The sequence below is a fragment of the Aquila chrysaetos genome, chromosome Z (genome assembly GCF_900496995.4).
Source record: "Aquila chrysaetos chrysaetos chromosome Z, bAquChr1.4, whole genome shotgun sequence".
Lineage (NCBI taxonomy): Eukaryota > Metazoa > Chordata > Aves > Accipitriformes > Accipitridae > Aquila > Aquila chrysaetos.
The window spans coordinates 11251434-11277909 of record NC_044030.1 but is presented as its reverse complement, the minus strand read 5'-3'; the positions used below and the strand labels follow the sequence as shown (position 1 = coordinate 11277909).

Sequence of the window (26476 nt, the reverse complement as noted above, 5' to 3'; positions counted from 1 at the left end):
AGGAGCTGGCCCGCCCGAGGCAGGCAGCGCGGGAACCAACCACGAGCAGGCGCTTCGTCTAACGGCCGCCGACTCTCGGCGCCAAAATTGAATCGGGCCGGGCGGCTGGAGCGGCGCCGGCGGTGAGGCACCGGGGCTTGGGGAGGGGGCCCACCCGCGGCCGCTGCGCCGGCCCCGGCTGATTTCGGCGTCAGAGCCGCCAGCGAGGGCTCGCTTGGCAGGGGTAACCCGCAGGGCTGTGGGGAGCCGCGGCACCGTCGGCGAGAACGTGGGGGTAGGCGCTTTGGCGGCGGCAGGGGCAAGGGCAAGGGCAGGGGCAGGGATAGGGCTGTGTTCACGGGGCCTCAGAGCCGAGGCTGTCGTTTTCCTGGGCTTCAGCCCTCCGGTGCGGTGGGGCTGAGCAGGTAGTAGTCCTGCAAGCTGGACAGGGAGGCTCTCCTGCTGCGTTCCGAAAGATCCGGGCCCTTCCCGTGCTGGCTGATGGACTAACGGCCGGCTTTGTGAGAAACCAGGGTTATGCCAGTCTTCATACAGATGTCGTGATGAAAGTTGTGTAAAGTCACGTCGCTTAAAAAAGTTGAAGTATTGTTCGGATGCTTCCTGGATCTGGGGTCTACTTGGAACTTTCCCTTTATAAATGTATAATCTCTTTGTTGTAAAAGTCATGTGTTCTTTCAGTTTTCTGGTAAAATTAGCTGTTTATTTCGCATGGGGTTTGATTCGTTTGCTTCTTTTTTCTTTTTTTCTTTGAAACATGTAGGATTATAATCCAGATACCTTTGTGCATACTCTTGGGAGGAATACTTTGCCTGCTTACTTAGGAACCTAGAGAAGATGTACATCAAGTCAATTGTTCTTGAAGGATTTAAATCCTATGCTCAGAGGACTGAAATTTGTGGCTTTGACCCATTATTCAATGCCATTACTGGCTTGAATGGTAGTGGCAAATCCAATATCTTGGACTCAATCTGCTTCCTGTTGGGAATCAGCAATCTGACACAGGTAAAGAGAGAGGGGACATTTAAGAAAGGTCTTTCTTCTGTCAGCAATGTTTCATATTACTCTCTTGAGTAATCTCCAATGGAAGACCTGAAGTGGTGCTTCTATCAAAACAAGTAGTTTTATTTATATGGATTTTTCAGTACATGAAACTGGGTCTCTGTCATTCTTGCTCATTCTTACATTAAGACTGAATTACAGTTTCACCAATATACTACACTAGCTCAAAGTGTTCAGCTTCGAGCATTAGGCTAAAACCCACTTAAAGGGTAGCAGCCTCAAGCTGAAGATCTTTTGCAGCTAAAGGCACTAAATTGTTTGTTTGTAATAAAGTTTTTCACTTCTGGATTGGGTCTTAAAATTTGGCCAACGGGTTCATCAGAAAAAAAAAAAAAAGCTGTTTTTCATGCAATGCCTGCTATTTAAAAGATGATATATCTGCTTTACTCGTATAAAAAAAATTGTGTGCTCTGACATCAATTTGAATCTCTTTGTCTTCAGGTGATTTTTTTATTTCTTCCCCCACCCCTCCAGTTGTAGACAAATCCAGCAGACCTCCAGGGAGCACTTTCTAATATATTTACCTGTGAACTGTGTTACGAATAATAAATGCTCTTTAAGTAAATGTACTGGTGACTGAACTAGTCATCTGGCTTTTTTTTTTTTTTTAAACATCTATTCAGTTTTTGTCAGGAATATCATGCAGCAAAAATTAGCTGGCTCGCTAAAACTAGACTGGCACACTCTGCCTGCGGTTTTACAATGCTAGCACCTTGCAGCTCCCGTATGTCAGTTTCTCACATGAACTCTTAAATCTGCAGCTAGATCTGCATTTTTTCCATTCATTTCTCTAAAACCTACAGTAGTGCACTGAAGCTGTGTCATGAATTTCTTTCAAAAATGTATTTATCTGTTCCATGGATTTAGGTGCGAGCTTCCAGTCTGCAAGATCTAGTTTATAAAAATGGGCAAGCTGGAATTAGTAGAGCAACTGTGTCTATTACCTTTGATAATTCTAACAAGAAACTAAGTCCACTGGGATTCGAAGCTAGTGATGAGATCACCGTCACTAGGCAGGTGAGTCTTTAATATCTGTGTTGGTTAGTAGCCTATATACTTTTTTACCATGCTCAACAGAGTGACTTTTCAAGGAAAAAGAAAAAAGTAATTTTTAAAGTCCCTGAGTTTTTGCAAGTAAGGCAATGCTTCTACAGTGTAGTTAGTAACACAAAATGTAGAAGTAGATCCAGTGTACTAGATAAACTAATTTCCCAAGTAAATCCAATTTTTTAAAATATTGTTAAATGTATTATATCAATAATGTTTTCTATGGACTTGCACAGAAACATAATAATAATGAAATAATGTTCCTAAAGCAACTCATAATTTTATATTTTGGGGCTTTTTCGTCTGCTTTCATATTTTCCTCTTAATGTCTGAAGTGTGTGTTAAATTTGGTCTCAAAGAACAAAGGAACCTTTATCTTTGTGATGAAGATGTCTTCCAAGGTTTAAAACAAAACAAAAAAACCCCAAGAGTGAAATCTTGTGGAGTTTGGAAATTTTCTTGTCAGTATTGCCCTCAATGACTGATTTTTCTTATCTTTTCATTGGGTACTTTAAATGTCTCTTCAGTCCAACAAGATCTGTTTTGATGTTCTGTATAGTACGCATATATATGCGTATGCAAAGATAAAACACATGGGATTCACTCAGATTTTTTATTCTTTATTACACTTTATATTCTAATAATATCAAGACATTTTAAAATCACTTAAAGTTTCTTCCATTTCTTTTCCTTCTCCAGGTTGTCATTGGAGGTAGAAATAGGTATCTCATCAATGGTGTGAATGCTACCAACGCTCGCGTGCAGGATCTCTTCTGTTCTGTTGGACTCAATGTCAATAACCCTCACTTCCTCATTATGCAGGTTATTGTGTGCATCTTTATAAAATCCAAAAAGAATAGAAGTTGCACTAAATTTGAGGCAGGATAGATAGTGGAAGAACACTTAAGTTCCTAATCAGAGAAAAGCAACTTCTTATTAAGTAAAAATAAAATGTCTGTTAAGTAGTTAAGATTTTCAGTACAGCATAGTTTGGCCCTGAAACACGTCTTGTAGCACAAGACCTTATGTAGCGAGCTTTTTCTAAAACATATTCCAATTTTTTTTTCCTTTTTGTCTCTTTAACAGGTAGGTGTTGCTTTTATTATTAGGCTAAAAAGATATTTTTTTTTTCCTATTATGTATGTTCCATGTTAGACAATATTGAATGAAGTTGATATGCCTGCCTTCTTAAATCACAGCTGACAAAGGGATGACCAATTGAAAAGACCCTTAAAAACATCAACACAGGGACTAGACAAATCTCTGAAATATTTGCAAGGAATAATAAAACAGAGCAGGATTTACAGTTTCAAACAGAACTGTCCCAACTTGTGGGGGGAGGTGGGGGGGGGGGGGCAGATTTGCACCTATTCTGCTTCCCCCTAGTTACCTATGGGGTAAATGTCCAAAAAGCCAGTTTATGATTAAGAGCTTGTTCAACATCAGCAGCTCAGTAAGACTCTTACTCCTTTAAGATGTAATCAGGTGTTTGGAGGATGAGTAAGATAAGAGATAAGGACCATTTCAAGCTTGCTGCCTGAAGAAGTGACTCTTTTGAACTTTTAAGAGCAAAACATTTAGTAAACTGGATTATCCTTATGTTGTCCCAAAAGCTAGGTTCAATACCCAGTGTGCAATAAGCCAATCTTACACACAGAGCCAAGATATTTATTTATTTCACATTTACACAAAGATGGGTGCTAGGTGATAATTCCACAAAGCTAGCACACCATGCCAAAGAACTACAACATATTTATTCTGTTACATGATTAGTAAAAGCCCATCTAAATTTATGTTCATTGGTTAGTAGTCACCATCTCATCTACTACTGGTTAGTTATATTTAAATTAGCCTTGCTTGCTATATAAATTAGCAAGCATGCTCCTTGCAGGTGTGTGGGGGGCAAGTCTTTCCAGTCTTGAATTGAGTCAGTGGTCCTGATCTCCCTCTGCTACCTTTACCTTTCCTCTAGTTCATGCTTCTTTGGCAATCATCCAGCCTTCAGAGCCTTCTGGAGAAGGATATTTCCTTTTTATACATCGTTTATACAAAGTAACCAGGCCTACATAGTGAAACTGTTGACTAATGGTCCTCCTTAAAGGACAATTTAAGTCCTTTAAAGTCCTTTATTAAGGTCCGGTATTAAACCGTAAATTGAGCAGTATCACCACAGTTAGGCCGTAACTCAAACATATGACTACACCTGTAGCAAGAAAAAAAAAAAAAAAAATCATGTTTGAGCTTATAATATAACGTATAAAAATGAGTGGTTTTTTTTGGGTCTGGGGTTTTGGGTTATTGGTGTTATTTGTTTGTTTGTTTATGTACATGCAATAGTAAAAGCCAGACACCATTGTTTTATCTGTTTGTCACCAGGGACGAATTACCAAAGTTCTAAATATGAAGCCACCAGAGGTAAGAAAGTTGTGGGAGTTTTTTGTCTGAAGTTTTACTGATTTGTTTTGAATGACAAAAATCAAGGGCAGGGTGGGCAAAAAAAAAAAAAAGGTGTTGGAGGCAGATGAGATGTTCAACTCAGTTCTGAGTTGAACCTGTCTAACATAAGAAGAAACATCAACTTTTTGTTGCATTCTTTTATTTTAGATTTTAGCTATGATTGAAGAAGCAGCTGGTACTAGGATGTATGAATGCAAGAAAACAGCTGTCCAGAAAACCATAGAGAGGAAGGAAGCCAAACTGAAAGACATTGAAACGGTACTACATGTTGGAAAGTACACTTTCTTTTATATTTGTTAAAGATAACTGAGTAACTAGTAGAGCGTGGTTTTTAACTTGTAGAATATTTCGTTTCTGCACCTGGAACTAGGTATTCATGCTTAGACATCTAAGAGTTTTAAAAATCAGAGTATAAATGTTCTGTTTTGTGTTTCAGGTCTTAAATGAGGAGATCACTCCAACTTTACAGAAACTGAGAGAGGTATGGAAGAATTAGAAGAGTGGTAGGGCCCTTAAAGTACTGAAAAAATACTTTCAGCTACCCTGAACCAGTATGTGGTGGCTAAAACAATAGCATGTGTTCAAGCTTTTTAGAATCTTTTAAGAGAGCGAAATTTTGTCATTTGTCTGAATACAGAAAATGTGATATGCAGGACTTCCAGGAAATCGCAGAAGGGAATGTAGGGAGAAGGAAGAAAACAAGAGAGCTAGATAAAAATAGAAGATAAAAAATGTATCTTAGTTGTACAATCAATTGTATGAGTATTGTTTTATCTAAAATTTTCCTAAGCAGGCCTGCAATGTACAATACTGAATATATTACTTAACATGGAGAATCTCTCCTCTTATCTAAAAATGTTAATATTAGCAGAAGTGCTTAGATTTCTATAACAGCCCTACTTAATATTATTTTTCCATCAAATTTTAGAGGTTTTTTTGTATTGGTGTCTTTTCAGGAACGATCACGCTATCTGGAATACCAAAAAGTGATACGAGCAATAGAACATTTAAGCCATCTTTGTATAGCTCATGAGTTTGTTCTGGCTGAAGAGAAAAATGTATCCTCCACTGCAGTATTAAAGGAAATGGAAGCTAATGCAGAGATGCTTCGGGAATCAATAGCTGAAAGTGAAACAAAGGTCAGGCAACTGGATGAAGAAATTGCAGAGATGGAAAAGAAAAGAGATAAGGTAAGTGAGAACAGAGTCCTGCTTGTCTGAATATCTGAATACAAGGAGCTATATGAGAAGGGAATTATTTTTACAGATAATATACCCTTGTGCACTCACAGCCCAGAAAGCCAATGGCATCCTGGGCTGCATCAAAAGAAGCATGGCCAGCAGGTAGAGGGAGGTGATTCTGCACCTGTACTCCATTCTCGTGAGATCCCACCTGGAGTCCTGCATCCAGCTCTGGGGTCCTCAGCACAGGAAGGACATGGACCTGTTGGAGAAGGTCCAGAGGAGGGCCACAAAAATGATCAGGGGGCTGCAGCACCTCCCCTATAAGGACAGGCTGAGAGAGTTGGGCTGTTCAGCCTGGAGAAGAAAAGGCTCCAGGGAGACCTGATAGCGGCCTTCCAGTACTTAAAGGGGGCCTACAGGAAAGACAGAGAGGGACTATTGATCAGGGATTGTAGTGACACGATGAGGGGCAATGGTTTTAAACTGAAAGTGGGTAGATTTAGATTAGATATTAGGAAGAAATTCTTTACTGTGAGGGTGGTGAGGCACTGGAACATGTTGCCCAGAGAGGTTGTGGATGCCCCATCCCTGAAAGTGTTCAAGGCCAGGTTGGATGGGGCCTTGAGCAACCTGATCTAGTGGAAGGTGTCCCTCCCCATGGCAGAGGGGTTGGAATGAGATGATCTTTAAGGTCCCTCCCAACCCAAACCATTCTATGATTCTATGAAATTTTATATTCTTCTGGGTTGTTTAGCTTATACACTGCCCATTGTCATTCTTAGCCATTGTCTAAAAGACATCCATTTAAAGTTTTCTTTTGTCTGAAATTATTTACTTCCAATTGCTGTAAATGAACAATAAAAGAAGAATAGAAACTGTTTGCTGTCATGTTTTGCCAGAGATTTTTTTCTCCCTTTTTGTTGATGTCTCAAAAGAAATACTCTTCAAGTAGGAAACTCCTGTTCAACAAAAATCAGTACTGACCTCAGTTTTGGGGGCAGTAAATTTGGTTAGATACAGGATGGCCCATAGGGTCTTTGGATGGCTAAATGCAGCTTTTGTACAGGGATAGTGTCCCATGATACAGGATGATGTGGGTCTTCAGTAGTAGCTTCAAGTTAGTTTGGATTTCAGAGAGAAGAGATGTTCTGACCTGTTTGCATTGGAGTCTAACTGCCTGCTCAATCAGATATTTCTCTCTTCTACAAATAGCTGTAACAGAAGATGAAATATTACAAATACTGTATCAATTTCTTAGGCTAAATTAAATTTCCCTTTTTTTCTGATCGTAGGAAGTTGGTGGTATGCTCCGTTCACTGGAAAATGCTCTTTCAGAAAGTCAAAGAGTTAATACTAGAGCACAAAGTGCCCTTGATCTCAACAAGCAAAACTTAAGAAGTGAAGAGATTAAGTACGAAGAACTAGTAAAAAGTATGCAGGAGGTAAGACCTTTGTATATAACTTTCTTTAAACACTAAATTAATTCAGATTGAGGGGGACAGCTGTTTTTCCTCACCTATTATGATAAGAATAATTCTATGATTGGCAAGAATTACATCAGGAAAGCAGAAACAAATGGTAAGCTCATTGTTTGATTTGTGCAGCATGGGTAGTAAGTTCCCATTAGAAACAACTGTGATGCATACACAAAGAGAGTGCAACTCTTTATGGTTGCCAGCCTTTGTTAAGCTCAGGAGAGATCCCTATAGCTTCAAAAGTATTATGCTCTCTGGACATGTGTTATGCTTAAAATTAAAAGAGAAATTTCTACATTGTGTATTTCTGACAGTTGATGGGGTTTTTTTATGCAAGAGGAGCACTGGAGAATACTTTACATTTAGATATTGGGAAGAAAGCTATTTCTCCTAGTTCTTGGGCAGTTGTCATCTCTTCCTGTATTTCATCCTTCTGTAGGTCTTCAGTGCACTCATGAGGCAAGTACACACTTTAAAACATGCAAAGACAAATTGTAAGATCACAGAATCTGACAAAGAAAAGGTCATAGAAATGTAGTTGATGAAACTATTCATAGCTCCTCATCTAAACAACATGAATTTAAAGTTAGTGGAACTCAGGTTCTCTCTTCCTTTTTTTGTTTTTGTTCTTTGTTTTGTTGAAGGATTCTAAAGCATTAGTGTCAAAGGAGAAAGAACTAAAGAAGATAGAGGAAGAACTAAACGCTTTACAGGAAGCAAGTGAAAAAGATGCAGATGCTTTAGCTGCAGCCCAACAGCGTTTTAATGCTGTGTCTGCTGGCTTGTCCAGCAATGACAATGGGGAAGAAGCTACTCTTGCTGGGCAGATGATGACCTGCAAAAATGAAATCAGCAAAGCAGTAACAGAGGCTAAACAGGTAAGAATAAAAGCTCTGCCTGTCTCAGACCAGCCTTCCTGCTTCTTTTGAAAATTGTCTGAAAACCAGATGACACGCTCTTGAAGGGTCACTGAAGAGATTTGCAGAATATCTATGCAAGATATTTTACAAGTTGGCATATGCATTAATGTGACTTTTTGATAAAACAGGTTATAAAAAAAAAATCCTTGCACAGTTAAAGATAAATAGGGAAAAGCTATAACATTGCTCTGTGGAATTATAGAAACTGGCATTTGACACATAAAGTAGGATTCAGAGTACTCAAATGACTGACGGTATGGGGAAGGAGGAAATTAAGACTGCTGTCCATGATATGCATTCATACTATAGAGATTTCTACAGTAAAACTTAATGGAATCAAAATAAAGATGCCTGAAACTGTGAATGGAGAGTTCAGAAGAAACTATTTTCTCCTTAGTTAAATTGTGTGCTAGTCATATGACTGAAACAGATGCTACTTCTTTTGTCTTAAGATAGGAAACCTCTGCTGGGGTTATTCTTACAGTGGAATTTAAATTTTCAAAGTTGAAAGTGCACTTTGCTTGTCTCACTTAAGAGATAAAACTTGACGAAAACTCTTGGGGAAAATAACAAGGACAGCTGTGTACCACATTATTTTACCTTGTTTCTTCTCAGACTCTGTTCATGTGCTAGTATGAGTTATTGTATTCAAATACATGATTTATGCTTTTATTTCCAAATCACCTCTGCCCTTACTTTCAAAAGCCAAGGCTGCTTTTTGGCATTTCTGCAACCAGTGGAAACTTACAAATTATACCAGTACCTTGTTAGTGCAAGTGTTCTAAAGCTGCACCTGCAAGATTCTCTTTGAAGATCTTCTGATTCCATATTTTCTTACTCCTTACAGGCTCAAATGAAGTTGAATTATGCACAGCAAGAATTAAAGACAAAACAAGATGAAGTTAAAAAGATGGATGGAGGCTACGAGAAAGACCAAAAAGCACTTGAAGCTGTCAGAAAAACAAAAGAAAAACTGGAGATCCAAATGAAGATGCTGAACTATGAAGGTCTGTACAGACTTGTGGTGCATAATTTTGGGGGAATCTGAAAAGGAATATAGAAGTGTGGTGGATTGACTTTGGCCGGCTGCCAGGTGCCCAACAAGCTGCTCTATCACTCCCCCTCCTCAACTGGACAGGGGATAGAAAATGTGACGAAAGGCTTGTGGGTTGAGATAAGGACCGGGTTGAGATAAGGACCGGGGGATCGCTCAGCAATTACTGTCATGGGCAAAACAACCTCATCTTGGGGAAATTAATTTAATTTATTACCAATCAAATCAGAGTAGGATAATGAGAAATAAGAACAAACCTTAAAACAACTTCCTCCCACCCTCCCTTCTTCCCCGACTCAACTTCATTCCTGATTTTCCCTACCCCCTCCCCCTGAGCAGTGCAGGGAGAGGGGGAATGAGGTTGCGGTCCGTTCATGACACGTTGTTTCTGCCGCTCCATCCTCTTCAGGGGCAGGACTCCTCACTTCCCCTGCTCCAGCATGGGTCCTTTGTGCATGTCCTTTCCACAGGGTGCAGTGCTCCTGAAGGAGCAGACTGCTCCAGCGTGGGTCCCCTGTGGGGTCACAGGTCCTGCCAGGAGCCTGCTCCAACACGTTTTTCCCACAGGGTCACAGCCTCCTTCAGGGCACATCCACCTTCTCTGGTGTAGGGTCCTCCATGGGCAGCAGGTGGATACTTTCTCCACCGTGGACCTCCATGGGCTGCAGGGGGACAGCCTGCCTCACCATGGTCTTCACCACGGGCTGCAGGGGAATCTCTGCTGTGGCGCCTGGAGCACCTCCTCCCCCTCCTTCACTGACTTGCTGTCTGCAGGGTTGTTTCTCTCACATATTCTCACTCCTCTCTCCCATGTACTGTTGTGCAGCAGTTTTTACCCTTCTTATAAATACATTACCACAGATGCACTACCACCGTTGCTGATGGGCTCAGCCTCCTTGGCCAGCGGTGGGTCCCTCTTGGAGCCAGGTGGAACTGGCTCTATCAGACACAGAAGCAAAGGAAAACAAAAGGATTTACTCTCTGCTTCCCATCAGCAGGTGATGTCCAGCTACTTCCTGGGAAGTAGGACCTCAGTACATGTAGCGGCTGTTCTGGAAGACAAATGCCTTAATAATGAATGCCCCCTCCCCTCCTCCTTTCTCTTAGCTTTTATTGCTGAGCACACCTCCATATGGTATGGGATATTGCTTGGGTCAGCTGTCCAGGCTATGTCCCCTCCCAACCTCTTGCCTACCCCAAGTCTACTGGCCTTTGGAGGGGGATGGGAGGGACAGCCTTGATGCTTTGGGAGCACTGCTCAGCAGTAGCCAAAACACTAGTGTGTTATCAACACCTTTCTACAAGAAACACAAAGCACAGCATTATGAGGGCTGTTATGGGGAAAGTTAACTCCATCCGAGCCAGACCAAATACTAGGAGGAACTGAAAAGCCAAGTGTGCTGCTTTTACGCACAAAGAAATTTCTCTGGTCAAAGCTCTGCAAGCTCTTGCCTTCTACAGAAAATAGTTTAAAATAATCTTATTTTATAAACTTGAGGCTGAATGTTTTAAAGTTTAATGGAAAATTTAAATTCCATCAAAATTTATAGGGACAAACCTTCCTATTTCTTCCTGGTTTTCCCTACCTAAAACACTTCTTAAAGTTTGTTTCTCATTCCAGGTAATGTGTTGCAGAAGCTACTCAAAACTGTAAACTGATATTCCAGAACGACATTCAGAGAAGCACATTAGACTTTAAACTCTTTGCATGTTTGGTATTGTGATGGTGTTAATTTCTCTAAACTGGAAATTTACAAAGAATTTTAGAAAGTCTTTCAATTAAGTGTTCTCTACATATATGTAGATAAGCAGTGTAGCATACCAATTATTAAGCTAATAGATTTCTGTGCTCTGGCTGTTTGTCTACTGCTTGTGTTCAACTCTTTAAGAAGAGAAAGAAGCAACCCTTTTAGCAAAAAAGAAGGCATTGACTCATGACATCAGCCGGCTGAGAGAATTGTATGAAGGCTTAATGGCAAAGTTTCCTCATCTACATTTTGAATACAAGTAAGATCTCAGTGTGATCCTAAAAGACATTTGAAAGTGCTTTTGGGGGGCATTTTAAGCATGGCTTATGGGACTTACAGGATAATTCCATCAATTGCTTAGCTGTTGCTTTCCTTGTAGTGCCAGTGAACAATGACTATCTTACCTGCAATGCAAGGGGTGGAGGAGGGGGAGCGGGGAATCAGGAAATGTTGACTGAGTTAATGGGCAGCAGGGAAAGTGATACAGTCATTCTTAAATGACAGCCCTATCAAAATCACTGTAATTTAAAAGTTTTGTATGATGGTGTTTGCAAGCCATAACTCAACTATAGTAGCTAAAACCATAGAATCATTACTTTTCAGAGTCCTCCCTGAGGGCTCTGAGTAGACATGCTCTGTGGACGTCAACATTGTATCTGTCTCGATCAAATATATGTATCCCCAGATTTATTTGGTTGTGTAATAATCAATCTGAACATATTCCTATAGCTGTGCTAATAATAGAATCCATAGTAAAATTTGAAAATTGTGTTAACAAATTATACCAAAATCAGGAAGGATGTTCTTTTAATGACTTTGCAACTGACCCTTTATTGGGAAGTCTCTTGCCCTGAAGTATTTAGTTTAACCATTTTCTGTGTTTTTTTTTCCTGATAGAATTGAGAGTTTCTTATACCAGTATAATAAGCAGTATGAGTTTTTAAACATAATTTTTTTAACATCTGTGGGACAGAGACAAACATGTGATTACCATAATTTAAATATTTTTTAAGAGCTCCAGAAAAAAATTGGAATCGAAACCATGTGAAAGGCCCTGTTGTGTCTCTTATCACTGTGAAAGATCAATCCAAAGCAAAAGCCATAGAAGCGGTGGCTGGAGGGAAACTCTATAACATTATTGTGGACACAGAGGTATGTTTATTGCTTTAATACAGATCTCTGAATGTTGAGATGAGGTCATGTGATTCAGGGTTAGTGAGCATGGGCATTGTTACTGAATGCTTAAGAGGTGGTTTGGACCCATGTACATGTTTAAATTAGGTTAAGAGAGTCATGCATAGTTATGGGCAATAATATATTCCTCTTGCAGTGCCCTATTGTCTTACTTTACAAAATCAGTTATGTATTCAGGTATGCTTTGTAATTCTTCTCATTTAAGGTTACTGGCAAAAAGCTTTTAGAAAAGGGTGAACTAAAGCATCGATACACCATCATTCCACTAAACAACATTTCAGCCAGGTGTATTGGACAAGACATTGTCAAGTTGGCCCAAAGCTTGGTATGTAAATAAACTTCTATTTACACTATTTTGCTTGTGTACCTTTTTCATTTTGTTTCTTTGCTAAAAACATGGGTGTCTTAACGGTTATGCTGATAAGAATTTCTACAGAGATTGAGGGTATCTTGATTTTTTTCCTTTGTATCCGTTCAGCTATGCGATGTTTAAATGGATATTCCACTTTTAACTGAAATCATTTTAAAACATAATGATGTTTTTAGAAAGTTTTTATCAAGAGAAGACAAATTAAATTTGAAAATTCTTATAACTTAAGGCATACTAATTGCATTTCATTTGATTTCTAGGCTGGTCATGATAACTTGGATTTAGCCCTTTCCTTAGTTGAATATGACCTGGAACTGCAGAAAGCAATGGAATATATCTTTGGAACAACACTGGTCTGTAATAACATGGAAAATGCTAAGAAAGTGACCTTTGACAAAAGGATAATGATGAGAAGTGTTACATTTGATGGAGATATGTTTGACCCCCAGGGCACTCTGCATGGAGGCAATTGCTGATTTTATTCATATTATAATACAGTGTGTCTGTTGATTTCTTTACTGCTCTGCATGTTTTTTATAAAAATGAACAGTAACCTTTTTGTTTAGTCTCATACTGGGGATAATACCTGTTTGAGCAAAGGTTTGTTAGTCTTGAGTTGAAATAAGATTGGTTAGACTAAGAAAAAATTAATGGCAAACTATTTGCATACAGTAGTTTAGATTTTAAATATGTAAATCTTACTTGGCTATATAATCCTCTTGGATGGAGAAGTCCTTTGAATTCAAGCACTTTTTGAAGTAATTCATAATTAATGTGAGGTAATTTCATAAAATATGAAAAGTTAGTTGATTTCACAAGAAATGCATGTGTAGTATTCAAAGTGTGCAGAACTAAATTCTATAACGGAGGAGGTAGTCTTTCTCCACTGAGAACTACTGTAACTTTAGCCTAGCTGCCTTTCTGTTTTCTAACTAACACAAATCATCAATCTGCATCATTATTAACACTCAGAATTTGCTATTTGGCAGTGATGAATCCACTAGTCTAATTCCAATTAGCTTGACTTTGCTTTTTTTTCACTGAACAGGGGCATGCGCACAGGCTGCACCAATATTGTCTGAAATTCAAGAAATGAAAGATGTTGCAGTAGAACTCAGGACAAAGGAAACTGAACTTGAGACTATAGAGAATGAGCTGGCAAGCCTGAAGAATGTTGCTGAAAAGTAAGGTTTGCCCTATAAAGTGTCTATCGTTTCTCTTATATGACTGAATAAATGTAATATAAAGAAGTATTTTTGGAAGGGGTAGAGCCTGTTGAGAATGTAATATGCAGAAAATTTTTCCCTTTCTCCCTCATACCTCTCACCCTCCCCCAAATTTAATTTTTAAGTATAGCAATCAACAAGCAAATTTAGTTCTTAGACAACATATGCAAGAAAACTTTATTGTGGGTAATACAGGAAAAAAAAAAAAGCATACAATGAAGTCTACTTGAAATCATTTGAAGTTTTCCAAAGTTTCATGAAGTCCACTGAAGAATGGATCTGTTCCAGCCACAGTTTGTAATACCCATACAGAATTTCAATTTGTGATAGCTATTATTTTTCTTCCAAGAAAATATAAAGATACTAAAGGAGAATATCTGAGTGATACTGCTGTAAGGATTTAAATTAAATAATTTTAAGTGCATTTGATTTTCAGCTACTCAATTACTGAAGATCTTTTTAAAAAGATGGAATATAAAGATATGTTTAGTCAGTTCTGTAAAAATCCCATAAGGAGGTATAGTGTTGTGTAATATGCTATCTACCAGCTGGATTTATTTTTCAAATTGTTTTGAGTTGTAATAGACTTTCAGAAATATGACCAAAAGGAAGAAACAAGTTTTGCTTTTAGATATTTTTTTCTTTAATGCTTCAGCCTAGCATCTGTCGTGCTGCTGGTTGGAAAAACATGAACTCTGAATTGTTGCCAAATTCCATGTGTTGCATTTGATTGGTTTTAATATATCTTATCATGGCTACATAACCAGGAGTTACATATATAATAACTTACATACCTACAAAATTCACAATTATTCTTAAAGAAACTGTATCAGACTTTCATGCATTTAAGCTTATTTGTCCAACCGTCAATCATTTATCTCACATTAGAATGGGAATATAAGTATTTATCTACTTATTTCAGTATCTACTTATCTCTGTAAACGCTTCAAACTGAAGTGCTGGGTAGCTTTCACTATAGCATTGTATATCCTTACTGTCTTCAAAGGTACCGGCAACTGAAGCAGCAGTGGGAGATGAAGTCTGAGGAAGCAGAGCTGTTGCAAATGAAGCTTCATCAAAGCACTTATCACAAACAAGAGGAAGAGCTGCTTGCCCTGAAGAAAACCATCGGTGACAAATATGTTCTTAATCTTTTCACTGAAAGCTAGTTGCTGAGAATGAGATGGATATTTGGCTGTTTGAGTAGTAGAATCTTTGCTTAAGAAAAAAATATTTTTTGCTTTGAAAATACTAGCTTTATATTTTGGAATATGTAACAAATACAGAATCACAATAGACTTGCATAGAGGTGATTCACATAAGGTTGGTCTCTCCTGTAGTAAAGGTTATATTCTTACTGTTTTATATACTTTATAATAAAAGGAAATACGTTTTTTCAGGGAAGTTTTAAAATGGATTTAATCCCATATTTGAGTAATCTTTGTTTTTCCCAAGCCATCTGTTTCTGTAGATATTTAAGGTTAGCAATATAAATAGTTTGCCTAACAAGAAAGCATTGGAAAGTACTGTTCATATAGCTAAGGAAAAATGTAAAAGGAAGCAAATGCAGCAGTAAGTAAAACATCTAAATAAAAAAGATGGACAGAAGTTATATGTTTATAGACATAGTATTCTAGGGATGAGATGATAGCTTAATTAGCCATCTGATTCATTACTTGATCATGTAATTTGGCATATACTTGCTCCTGTCAAAAAAACAAAAAGGGCTTATTTTCATTAATTTTAATGACTGGTTGTCTGTTTGGTGCCCTATACATACTGGTAGCAACAGCACACTGTCTTAGAATAATCACTGAAATTGCTGACTTCAGTAACTAGCAAACATACAACCACTTTTTTCTGTTAGAGGCAGACAGATTTATTCAGTTGGAGTTCAGGATGTAAATTTAAAGATAAGAACAATGTTCAATCTCAGTACTGTACTTCTTGATTCAGTGGAGTGTGAAGAGACATTAAAGAAAACCGAAGAGACCCAAAAGAAAGCAGAAAATAAATACAAGGTATTAGAGAACAAAATGAAAAATGCAGAAGCAGAATATGAAAAAGAACTAAAAAATGCCCAGAAGAAACTAGATGGTGCCAAGAAAAAGGCAGATGCTTCAAGCAAACAAATGAAAGAAAAGCAGCAGGTAAAACTTAAGCTTTGTTGGCAATTTCTCAATGTCGAAAGTGGTTGCAGTAATCATAAAGTTTGATTCTGATGAAGTTTTAATACTGTCAATTTTGGAACGTAATATATTACTCTGTAGTCACTGACACAGAAATTGCTGATGGTTTTTTTTTTGTGTGTGTGAGATTGCCCCCTTGCTGAAGAATGGGTACTGTTAATCTGTAGCATTTACTATGTCAAACTGAATCTTAATTCTTTGTATTTAACTGTAATAAATTTGAAAACATCTCTCTAGGAAGTTGAAGCTTTAGTTCTGGAACTTGAAGAGCTAAAACAAGAACAGGCTTCCTATGAACAACAGATAGCAGCTGCAGAGAAAGCAATCAAATCCTACCAGGAGCAAGATAATGCTATGGCAGCTGAGGTGTCTAAGACACAGGTAAAAGTGAATACTGTGTTTCATGATCTGTTTTGATGTTACTGAAGATACAATTCCCTAAAGCTCAAATTATAATGTGTATTTTGTTGTTTGGACTTTCCTCCCAGCCCTCAATTGTGTTCAGCCTAGCTAGTTATTTTTTGGCTTCATTACCACATGTGAATTTTTTCTCCTTCCTTGCTGTGTCCTCTTCTAACAACTATCTAACACCAGCCTTTAAAAGAAACTAATAAATCGCTGTTTGATTTGCTTTTCAGAAATCTGTAGAGAAAGCACAGGAGGAGCTGGCCAAGCAAAAGAAAGTACTTGTGTTACAGGATAAAGCAATTAAAGCCAAATCCGCAGAGCTAATAGAATACAGAGAACAAAATAATAAGTTACAGCTTAAGGTGAAAACATTAGAACACAACATCAGCAAACATCAACAAGAGGCTGCTGCTGCTGCCGCCAAGGTATTTCAGAACTGTGCTTTTCCTTGCATCTTGTGACCAAGAGTGGTTGCTTCCCTTGCCACGTGCAAAGCAAATAGCCTTTTTTCTTAATAAGCTCTGTCATATTTGCAGCTCTTGATGTGAAGGTTTTATCCCAGGAGGAGGGGGTGGAAACTGAAAATTGTAACAGAACTCATCAGTATGGACTGAAAGAGAGTAGATCATACTGAGAATGTGATTAATGAGAAGAACGTTCTGACTATATGGACAAATTAGGTAACTAATTAAAGGAGTTAATCCCGAGATTTAGTGAAAGTGACTTAGTCCAGATATAGAAAAATGTGGTCCAAGTAAACATGATGGGTATATGTGAAAGCTCCCTAAAAATCTTGGTTCATCAACAGTCTCGGAAATCATATGAAGCATTGTAAAGGTATGCACCTGTGTGGCATTGGGATAGAAGAATTAATGCTGTAATTTCAGGATGTTGCCTTTTTTTTTTCCCCCCAATTATTTATAATTCACATCTGGGAAGCAGGGCGGGGGGGAAAGCCTTAACATGTCCTTGTTTACAGGTAACCAAAATGTTGAATGAGTATGAGTGGATAGCTTCAGAGAAAGCACTTTTTGGTCAGCCAAACACAGCCTATGACTTCAAAATTAACAATCCTGAAGAAGCAAGTCAGAAGCTGCTGAAACTGCAGGAGAAAAAAGAGAAGTTGGGAATTAAAGTGAACGCAAGAGCTATAAGTATGCTTGCTGAGACAGAGGAGAGGGTAAACATTCTGTGCTTTAACCTATAAACATTGGGCAGGTTGGGTATATGGTATTATGTATAACGTAGCTTTATATTTTCATATGCTCTATTTCTGAGTACACCAAAAGTAAAACTAAATCTTCACAAGATAGCAGGAAACCTTTTGTTAGATCTTTTATACTTATCTTACATTTTTGAACTGTTCATTTGTGCACTAGTTTTCTAGGTTATGCATAATCTTGACTTTGGATGGTAAAAAGAATAATTTCGTTCCTCCCTGCCCCCATCCATCGTAAGTTGGCAGCAGCAGCATTAGGCAAGCTTTGTGGTGTCCATTACAGTATCTGAAAATTACATACTTTATTAAAGGTTGCAGATCAAAAAACTGTTCATCTTCAAACATGATAGCTTGAAGGTGTTCCAGGGCTGTCTTGAATTCATCTATATCTTGAGGCTATTCCAGGATTGTCTCAAAACTGTCCACTTCAACTTTTCTGGTACTGTTTCATGATGAGATTTGGCCTGTTCTTCGTATTAGCCTCCAGAAGCATCCTTTCTTTTACAGAAAAGCAAATGGAAACATGATTAACTTGAAAAGGAGGTGCAACTTTCAGAGTAATGTTGGTCTTCCCCTTTGCCGACTGTTGAAAATTCTAATGCTTTAATTTGCAAATAATACCCTAAAACTTAAATCCTGCATAGAGCTAAATGAATGCTTTGGATTTCAATCTTGTGGTTAATGGCTGTTTCATAGTTACAAAAACGATAAACAGTGAAACTGTAAGATTAGCACAAAAAGTATTTGAGCACACAGTTCATTGAAATCAATCTTTTCTTCTCATTGCACCAGTACAATGACTTAATGAGGAGACAAAGAATTGTAGCGAATGACAAGTCAAAAATTCTTGCAGCTATTGAAGAGCTTGACCAGAAGAAAACTGAAGCTTTATATGTTGCTTGGAAAAAGGTATGACATTTGAAATCTAATCTTCACATTTTAGCAGAGGATCAGATTTATCTTAGATTACTGTTTTGCATATTCCATGGAAAAAAAAAGATATCTTTCTTCAGAACTAATCTCCCTTGCCTAGTATTTAAATTGCAAAACAAGCACTTCATTTCTCCTGTTTCATCTCACTTGTGAGAATAAGACGTGAGTTCTCTGGGAATTGTAAAGACAGAGTTAAACCTGCAAAACTACTTTACCATTCCCTTTTACTGCCCCCCAAAATTTAAGGAAAGTTAAGCTACTGGCATGCTGAAGTCATTGTTTCTCACATGGAAGTCAGGCAAAACAGCAATACAGTCTATTTTTCTTTTTGTTTGCTTAAACCAGTATTTGACCAGAGTTAAAATCTTCTGGTTCTGTGTAGCCCCATAAAATGTGGGGCTGTGGACCTGGGCTAGTTTTCCTGTCACTTATAGGGTAGGTAATACTGGAATCGAGCAACAGCTGATTTATGTTCCTGTTATCTAAGTGCTCTGCTTTCATACTAGTTCTCTCATATCATGAACTATAACAAAAGTGTAATATTTTCCCTTTCCCTTTCTACATGGAAAGTTCTTGACACATTATTTTCTGCTGTACCAGGAGAACTTGTAATTTTTGGCCTTTGAGAAGATCAATTATATCTAAGATGAAATTGCTCACAAATGAAGTGTCACTTTTAATTACTCAAGATATCACGGACAAAATGGTACCTTTTCATTGCAAAATCTTGTTTGGCAAAAATCAGTGAATTGTATTTAAAAGCATCACGGTTTGTGGAATAAGCGCATTCTCAGATACATTCCTTGACCTAGAGAATTTTAATCTATGTTTACAAAGTTGCGTCCCATCCAATACCTGGGCATTGCTTAAGTAATCCTGGGAAGAAAAGGACTGGGAACGATGCCAGTGTGTGTCTTTTATAAGGCGCTTATAGTGGTATATAGTCCTTTAATTGGGAGGAATCACAATTTACCAGTTAATAAATATTAGGTAGGGCATAAGCATTTCCCTGGCTGATAGCATAAAGAAGCCTTCCAATATTTCTTTCATTTGACCCTTCTAAAATGTTTAGTATAAGGTGTCCTTGGTGATGCTTCTCTTTTCAGTACAGAGAAAATGAAAGATTCCATATACTAATATTTTCTCACTATCCTGTATGTGCTAGTTTTCAGGAGATAAGAAGTCATTGGGTTAAACTGGGCAAGGCTTCTAGAGCATTGTGCAGCTTACCACTGAGTTTTTAGCTGTTTGTGCTCTTGATTCAAAGCATGTACATACATCTTTTACGGTCTGACTTCTAGGTGAATGAAGACTTTGGTTCAATTTTCTCAACTCTTCTACCAGGAGCCAAAGCTATGCTAGCACTCTCTAAAACCCAGAATATCTTGGATGGTCTGGAGTTCAGAGTTGCCTTAGGAAACACGTGGAAGGAAAACCTAACAGAACTTAGTGGAGGACAAAGGTTGGTGAACTTTGTGGGGTTTTTGTTTGTTTTCCATTGCAGTTGTGTATGTAATTGATATGTCTAGCTAATTATAGTTCAGAAAAGCAAAAAATGAATCTTTTCCCTAGTCAAGCCAGGGACTCTTGTCTCCTTCCAACCTGACTTAATATTGAAAGCATTATTAATTCATTTCAGCTCAAATAGGAATCTGACTGAGAACAATGCATTACTTGGAATATGATAACAAACAAGATTTTACTCTATGGAGAAGTGACAAAAAATGAATTCACTGGTGAGAAAACTGCAGTTAATGCTAGGTAGTACTGAGGTACTGTTGAGTTAAATGCTCCAGCCCTTGAGTGTCAAAGTAGTGTCATGGTGACAGTTGCCTTCTCCAGTGATTACAGGTACTGTGTAGGGTATGTGCTTCTTTTCAGCTTCTAAAGAAAAATCTAACAAATTGAAAAGTAGACACAGAATTTAGGAAGAGGTGAGACAGATACAGAACTTTCTGAAGGACAGCATGCTTCAAGAACTGTACATTGAAAAACAGCACTGCAAAACTCAGAATTGAAAATAGGTAAAGCAACAGCATGATTTTAAATATCCTCACCCAACTAACCTGGTCTTCCGATAAAAGAGTAAGTAACATTTGCCATTTCTGGCAGAAGGCTTCACATTTTGAAATCAGAAGTTGTGGGAGAAGCTGTCATTCTGTCTCTTCAGAACTCAGCATGAATCTGCTTTTGAGAGCATTTTGTTACTACCAAACAATTGTTTTCATAAGCCAAAGCCTCTCAAACAAGAGCATAAAACATAACTTACTTATTCTCTATATTAGATCATTGGTGGCCTTGTCCTTGATCTTATCCATGCTTCTCTTCAAACCTGCCCCAATTTACATCCTGGATGAAGTGGATGCAGCCCTTGATCTCTCTCATACCCAGAATATTGGGCAGATGCTTCATACTCATTTCCAACACTCCCAGGTATGATCTTGAAACTATTTTGATCATCTATTTATGCACTTCATTATTTTCAGAGGCAGTCTGCCACTGAGTCTAAGCTGTTCAAGTATTTTACTCCAGAGATGTGTATTTCTAAGTTGTTTCAAGTGGAAGTTATCACTGATGATGTGGCAACTGTGAAACTTTTAGGCATTACATTTTCATGTAAGCCATTGCTGTAGTGGCTAAAAAACAGGTAGTAATAGGGAAGAATATCTGTGATATGATCAATTGCAGGCATGACCCCCATCCTGATTTTTTTTTTTCTTTTTTTTTTTTTTTTTTTGACCTGTTGAAATAAGCCAGGCAGTAGTGGAAAAAACTTCTGTATCACCATGGCCTGTGCACGGAAAAAAATCTGTAGAAGTGAAGAAACATACTACTCCGAGTGAAAGGCAGTACTTATCTCTATTTGGTGGTAGGACATGACCTTTCCCAATTATGAAAGAGAGGAGGGGAACATTTGTTACCAGTATTGTAAAATAATTTGAGCAGTATCTTTAGACTATGAAAGGCCCTGCATTCTTACAAAATTTGTGCAAAAGTCATTAACCTGCTCAGCACATTCTGTTGGGCTTCAGTTACATTCAGAGTATTTTTTGAAGAATTGCCACCAAGGTATTAGCCAAATAAAGTAAAAGGAATCCTTCTTTTAGAAGCGTTTTCCAATGTTGTTTAAGGTCTTTATTTGGATGCCAGCATTAACTTCAAGCTTTCTGGTTTGTTTTAGTTTATTGTGGTATCCTTGAAGGATGGAATGTTTGACAACGCAAACGTCCTCTACAAGACCAAGTTTGTGGATGGTGTATCCACTGTTGCAAGATACGATCAACGCAAACGCAGACACAATCGCTTTCCAAACAAGTCACGCCTCTGCCCTTGAAAAAGCCCAGCAACCACCTAAGAGTGACAAAAGAGGACGTGCAGAACTGGGAAAAATTGCTGGCCCTCCACGTGCAGTAATCACTTCTAAAGTGTTCTCTGACCCCAGTGTACTTTGTTAAAAAAAGTATTTTCATTTTGAAATACTACTGTTATGTTTCAGCTTTTAGTTCACATCTGCACATCATTAAGAACTGAAATTCACAGGAGACTGTTGCCTGTACTATTCGCTAAACTGGCCACATTTATTCCTCTTGGTGTCCAGTAAGTCATTCCCATTGCCCCTCTGTAACCATTTACACATAAACAGTAGCTCTGTAAGCTCAACAGGAGGAACTGAAGCCTTTGAATGAGGAAAATCTGGTTTGACTTGCAGTGTTCATGGCATTCAGAAAACCTGTTGCAAAGTGTAAACGCTGTCTTCCTCTCCTGTTGTCAAATACTACAGAAAAGCAGCATATTGATTATTAAGCTAGTATAATTAAGTAACAAAGCAATCATCAACCATTTTACCTCCCAAGTTATTCTAACAGTTTTTGCAATTTGCTGCACTTACGTTTTTATCAATAAATAAACTACACAACCTGAATTGTGTATGTGCTTTCTTCTCTCACTATTTTTCATTGAATAATCCCTACTCAGAATTAAACACTTCTTTTGGTTTTGAACGTCCTGCTGTATTTGTCAAAGCTTGATTACTTAAATCTGTACTCTGAACATTAGAGGTAAGAGAAAATCTAAGTATTTTTGGACATGGATGTTCATAATCAAGCAATAATTCACAATTCACTGCAAGCTGCAGCGTGGGAGAGGGATGTGGACCCACCGCTAGCAGTGGAGAGGCTCTGCGTTTTGGGGGTGCACGCTCTGACACTGTTCATCTTGCTAGATGATGCTTCAGCCAGTTGGTAGCTACCATCCATAAACTTTGTATTTGCTTGCTCTCCTCTGCTGAGTTGATTTTTTTTTTTTTTCTTCTCTTCCTTTCAGAATACCATTTAGAAAAGTAAATTTAATTGAGGCTGGTTTGGGAGCAGGGCGGGAGGGATATGGCTGTGTCTGGAATAGTTTGGAAACATTAAGTTCTTGAACATTATTTCAATAAATTTTCTGTCTCATGGCCTCACCCTCCATATATACATATATATATTTTTTTTTTATATATATATATAATATATACACATATGTCACATAACCCTGTCTGGTTGCAAGAGACCAAGCTGTTGGCTTAAAAAACAAATTCACACAGTTCCTCCTAACCGGATGCTGTCATTTGTAACACAGCCACCTTCAGGCTGAACAGCTGGAGAGGAAGTGGCCCCAGGGCAGGGAGGCCAGCGCAGAGCAGAACACAAAGGGGTGCTTTGGGTTTGGAGCACAAGAACACTGTAAAATAACTCAGTGGGAGAAAAAAACCAAACCACTACCAGTCACTTCGAAGAACAGGTCATGCAGTTTTTATTTAATTTTACCTTTTTGGTAAGCAGGAGGGTTTTCTTTCAGTCAGACCGGTCACATACTTTGACAGTACAGATTGCAGTGAATTTGATGGAGATCTTGCAACATTAGAAAACTTTTCTCAATATACATCCATTTAAGCAACAGCTTGTAGGTCAGAATGTGAGTGCTAGAGCTAAGCCTGCGCACTGCACTCCAGGTATACAAAGCATTGCAGCAGCACAAGAAATGCCCGCACTGGGCAAAGTACAGTGTGTTTTACATAGTGCAATCACTTTTAGAGGAAAAACTCTAGGAAGGCCACATCTATTTTTTTTTTTTTTTTAATCCTGTCAAGTTTACAAATGCGAGGGGGGTAGAAATCAAACCTCTGACTGAATTAACTTTTGTACAGGTAGGTTTTGTGTATAGGCACGTGCTTTAGAGAGGAGCTCTGAATCTGCTCTGTAATCACGAGAAAGACATATTGCTTTGTGATTCAGAAAGTGTCATACCATCTCTCACCTTCCTAACACTCTTGGCCAGAGCTGTTAATCCAGCTGTTTGTAGAGTTCCTAGAATACGCTCTTCCCTCTAGTGTAAATCCCCAATAGAGAAATTCAGGTTGCTATTGACAATGATTACAGTTATTCTACTTATGGTCATTTGACCGTATTAGGCATTGCCTCTGAATATTCCAGCCCACAGTGAAAACTCACATTGCCAGAGACATGGAGGCTCTTGCTTTTCTGTTACTGTCACTCACCAATACGAAAAAAACCCAAGTCAGACAATGAACTGCTACAGCAAAGCATCACTGGTAATATTTATCTAATACAAGAAAAAAAAAAGAACACTTATGACACTACATGTCATGGTAAGCGAATTTTTAAAGATACTGCAAAGTGATTTGCCCAGTAAAATTTTAAAATGTACACTGTGCTCAATAGTTCAAACTACACGTAAACAAAGAGCAGCTCCCTGCAACAAGGTGTAAATCAAAACATTATAGCACCAGCTCCCAGCACCAAGGAGTTCCCACTGACCAGTTCTAGTGTACAATGCAATAGTGCTCGCTGAGGTTTCTGCTACACGAGAGCCACAGTGGGACAGCTCTGCCCATTTCTTGCTGACATTTTCTTACCAGGTGTGCACAAATTACATTCCTCCGTTCCCGTGGAGAGCAAGTCAGACAACAAGATTGTTACAGTACCAGAAAACACTGAATGGGAAATGGCACCTGAGGGAAAAGTAGGTACTGCATACCTGATTCTGAATAAATGGGCATGGAGGAAACGTGACGCTATCTGAGCAATCCTCTCCCTAACAGGTCAAATCTGAAAGGAGCTGCAGACTGTAAGAAAAGAAACAAGCCTTCCTATGCTGAAAGCCATGGACATGATATTGCCCACACTAATGATTTTATTTCACCATCAGCAAAGCGTTTATCCCCAAAAAGCTGTACACATACTGGTCAGATTATGGTGCAGTGCTAACTTTACACTATTAAAAGTCTGTTGCTATAGTGGTCAGGTTTGTCTCTTATCTGAGGAGGGCAAAAAAAAGGAGACAGGCAGCATGGCCACATCATCATATAGCAATTTTACTCCACATTAATGCAGATATAATCTTCCTTCTTAAGTGCAAATTAAAAAGTATTTGCTAGAAACCAGCATGACTTGGGCTGCTGAGAAATGACAGATGATTTAGTTTCTTACAAATATTGACAAGTCTAAATCAGTACAGGTTTCCAAAGCAAGAACAGGGTTACGAACAGGAAGGGAATAAAACATTACCACTATTAAAAAAACGTGTCATTGCAAACTTCGAACACTCTTCAAAAACATACCTAGAAAAGATTGTTTTCCTATTTTTTTTTTTTTTTCCTGCAGCTGAGGAGTGTCCATGCAAAACAATTTTGAGAAGAGCAGTGTTCCACCTGGGCACCAACTAGGCCCAACTTTGTCCCACACAGCTCAGTAAAGTGCTCTCTTGTGCATCCTTTGAGGAAAAAAGTTCTCATTTAAAGTTTGGGAGACCGAGGTTGCTAGGTGGGGAAGGCATAGTCTCGGTCAATCCATGCTGAGGTCAGAGAAGGAGGAAGGAGCAAAGTTAACAGTACTCTGCCTTTCGTAACTCACAGACAACAGGCTGCAAGGGAGGAGCAAGCAGGAGAAGCAGAGGTGGGTGTCAGATGAAACCCTGCCCCTGGGAAGCCACCAGAGTTTAACACAGGCTTCATCAGGGGAAGCATTTCGTTCTTTACAGATAACAAACACTAGATCTACTGCAGAGTCCCAAAGATTTACTGTTTAGACACCAGGTAACAGATCTCCACACATGACACAAGTGAAAATCAAACATGCTTTTCACTTCCTGTGCTGGTGGTTTTTCAACAATTCCATTGAAGGACAAAGGGGATCTGAGTAACATTCTTTTGCCGATTTAAAAAAGAAAAGCATCTTGCCCTCAACATTTTTAATGTTGCACACTTATAAACATTCTAGGGCAGACTGTTAGAGGTATTTACTGATAAAACAATTAAAAATCAGCTTAAAAGAGTAAAAATAACATTAACGGGGAAAAGAATTTAAGGCATTTTTAAAATTTTGGCCAGGAATGATGCATGCTACAGAGTAATCTTCATTTTCCCACTTGGTTTTCAGACCACTGCACTTTTTTCTTTTTGTTTTACATGGCACTTTGTGTTTTACAACTTAGTCAAGATTTTCAAGTGTTTTCTTCAATATAAATGCCTTCTCTTGTAGCTCAGGTCTGCTATCTGACGCCATTGTAGACAACGAACGAATGAGATGCTCTCTGCTTTCTGGTGTCAGGCTTTCCCACTGTTGAGCTTCTGTGTAGATAAAGACAGATACTGGACATGAATACCAGAATGCCAAAAAAACCCGAAAGATTTTTGCTAGAATAAAGGAAACAAGGAATTGTGGAACAGAAATCCAAAGGAAACGCTTGCTACAGAACAATTGCTGACACATATGACCTTGAGATGTAAGTAGACTCATTCTCTGAAGTAAATTCTGCAAGGCTTAAATCCTAAATTAACAATAAGGAACTAAACTTGGCATTGAAAGGGTAAAAATTGCTCTTCTGCACAAACAGGAGCTCTCCCCTCTATGGCGCTTGCCCATAATGCAGAATCTGACTATGCACTCAGTCCTGTGTGCTCTCCCTGGGACACTCCTTGCTGGACATTTTCCTC

General features: G+C 38.5%; 2 protein-coding genes across 9 annotated transcripts in view; one reads left to right on the top strand and one right to left on the bottom strand.

Annotated features, from left to right (window-relative positions):
* The first annotated feature begins 8 nt into the window (after window positions 1-8).
* Window positions 9-22405, top strand: SMC2 (structural maintenance of chromosomes 2). Of its 4 annotated transcripts, none has more exons than XM_030003306.1 (25): window positions 9-122; window positions 761-1002; window positions 1927-2076; window positions 2806-2928; window positions 4483-4521; window positions 4711-4821; window positions 5000-5044; window positions 5520-5753; window positions 7040-7189; window positions 7867-8100; window positions 8990-9149; window positions 11089-11203; window positions 11958-12096; window positions 12344-12463; window positions 12769-12973; window positions 13557-13692; window positions 14741-14865; window positions 15691-15884; window positions 16161-16304; window positions 16562-16756; window positions 17311-17511; window positions 18343-18459; window positions 19785-19945; window positions 20769-20916; window positions 21665-22405. In XM_030003306.1, exons 2-25 carry the CDS (start codon window positions 835-837, stop codon window positions 21815-21817), a joined length of 3567 nt encoding a protein of 1188 aa, XP_029859166.1. In that variant the 5' UTR covers window positions 9-122; window positions 761-834; the 3' UTR covers window positions 21818-22405. The 4 variants fall into 4 exon arrangements, with proteins under 4 accessions (XP_029859166.1, XP_029859162.1, XP_029859164.1 ...); XM_030003302.1 differs by having other exon boundaries at window positions 11086-11203; XM_030003304.2 differs by lacking the exon at window positions 9-122 and adding an exon at window positions 205-223 and having other exon boundaries at window positions 11086-11203.
* Window positions 22406-23250: 845 nt separating this feature from the next.
* ECPAS (Ecm29 proteasome adaptor and scaffold) overlaps window positions 23251-26476 on the bottom strand; it is a 66221-nt gene continuing 62995 nt past the window's right edge. For all 5 annotated transcript variants that reach the window (XM_030003551.2, XM_030003550.1, XM_041120650.1 and 2 more), the window contains one exon: window positions 23251-26110. In XM_030003551.2, the coding sequence (XP_029859411.1) occupies window positions 25971-26110 (140 nt within the window). In that variant the 3' untranslated portion in view covers window positions 23251-25970. The remainder of the gene's footprint in view (window positions 26111-26476) is intronic.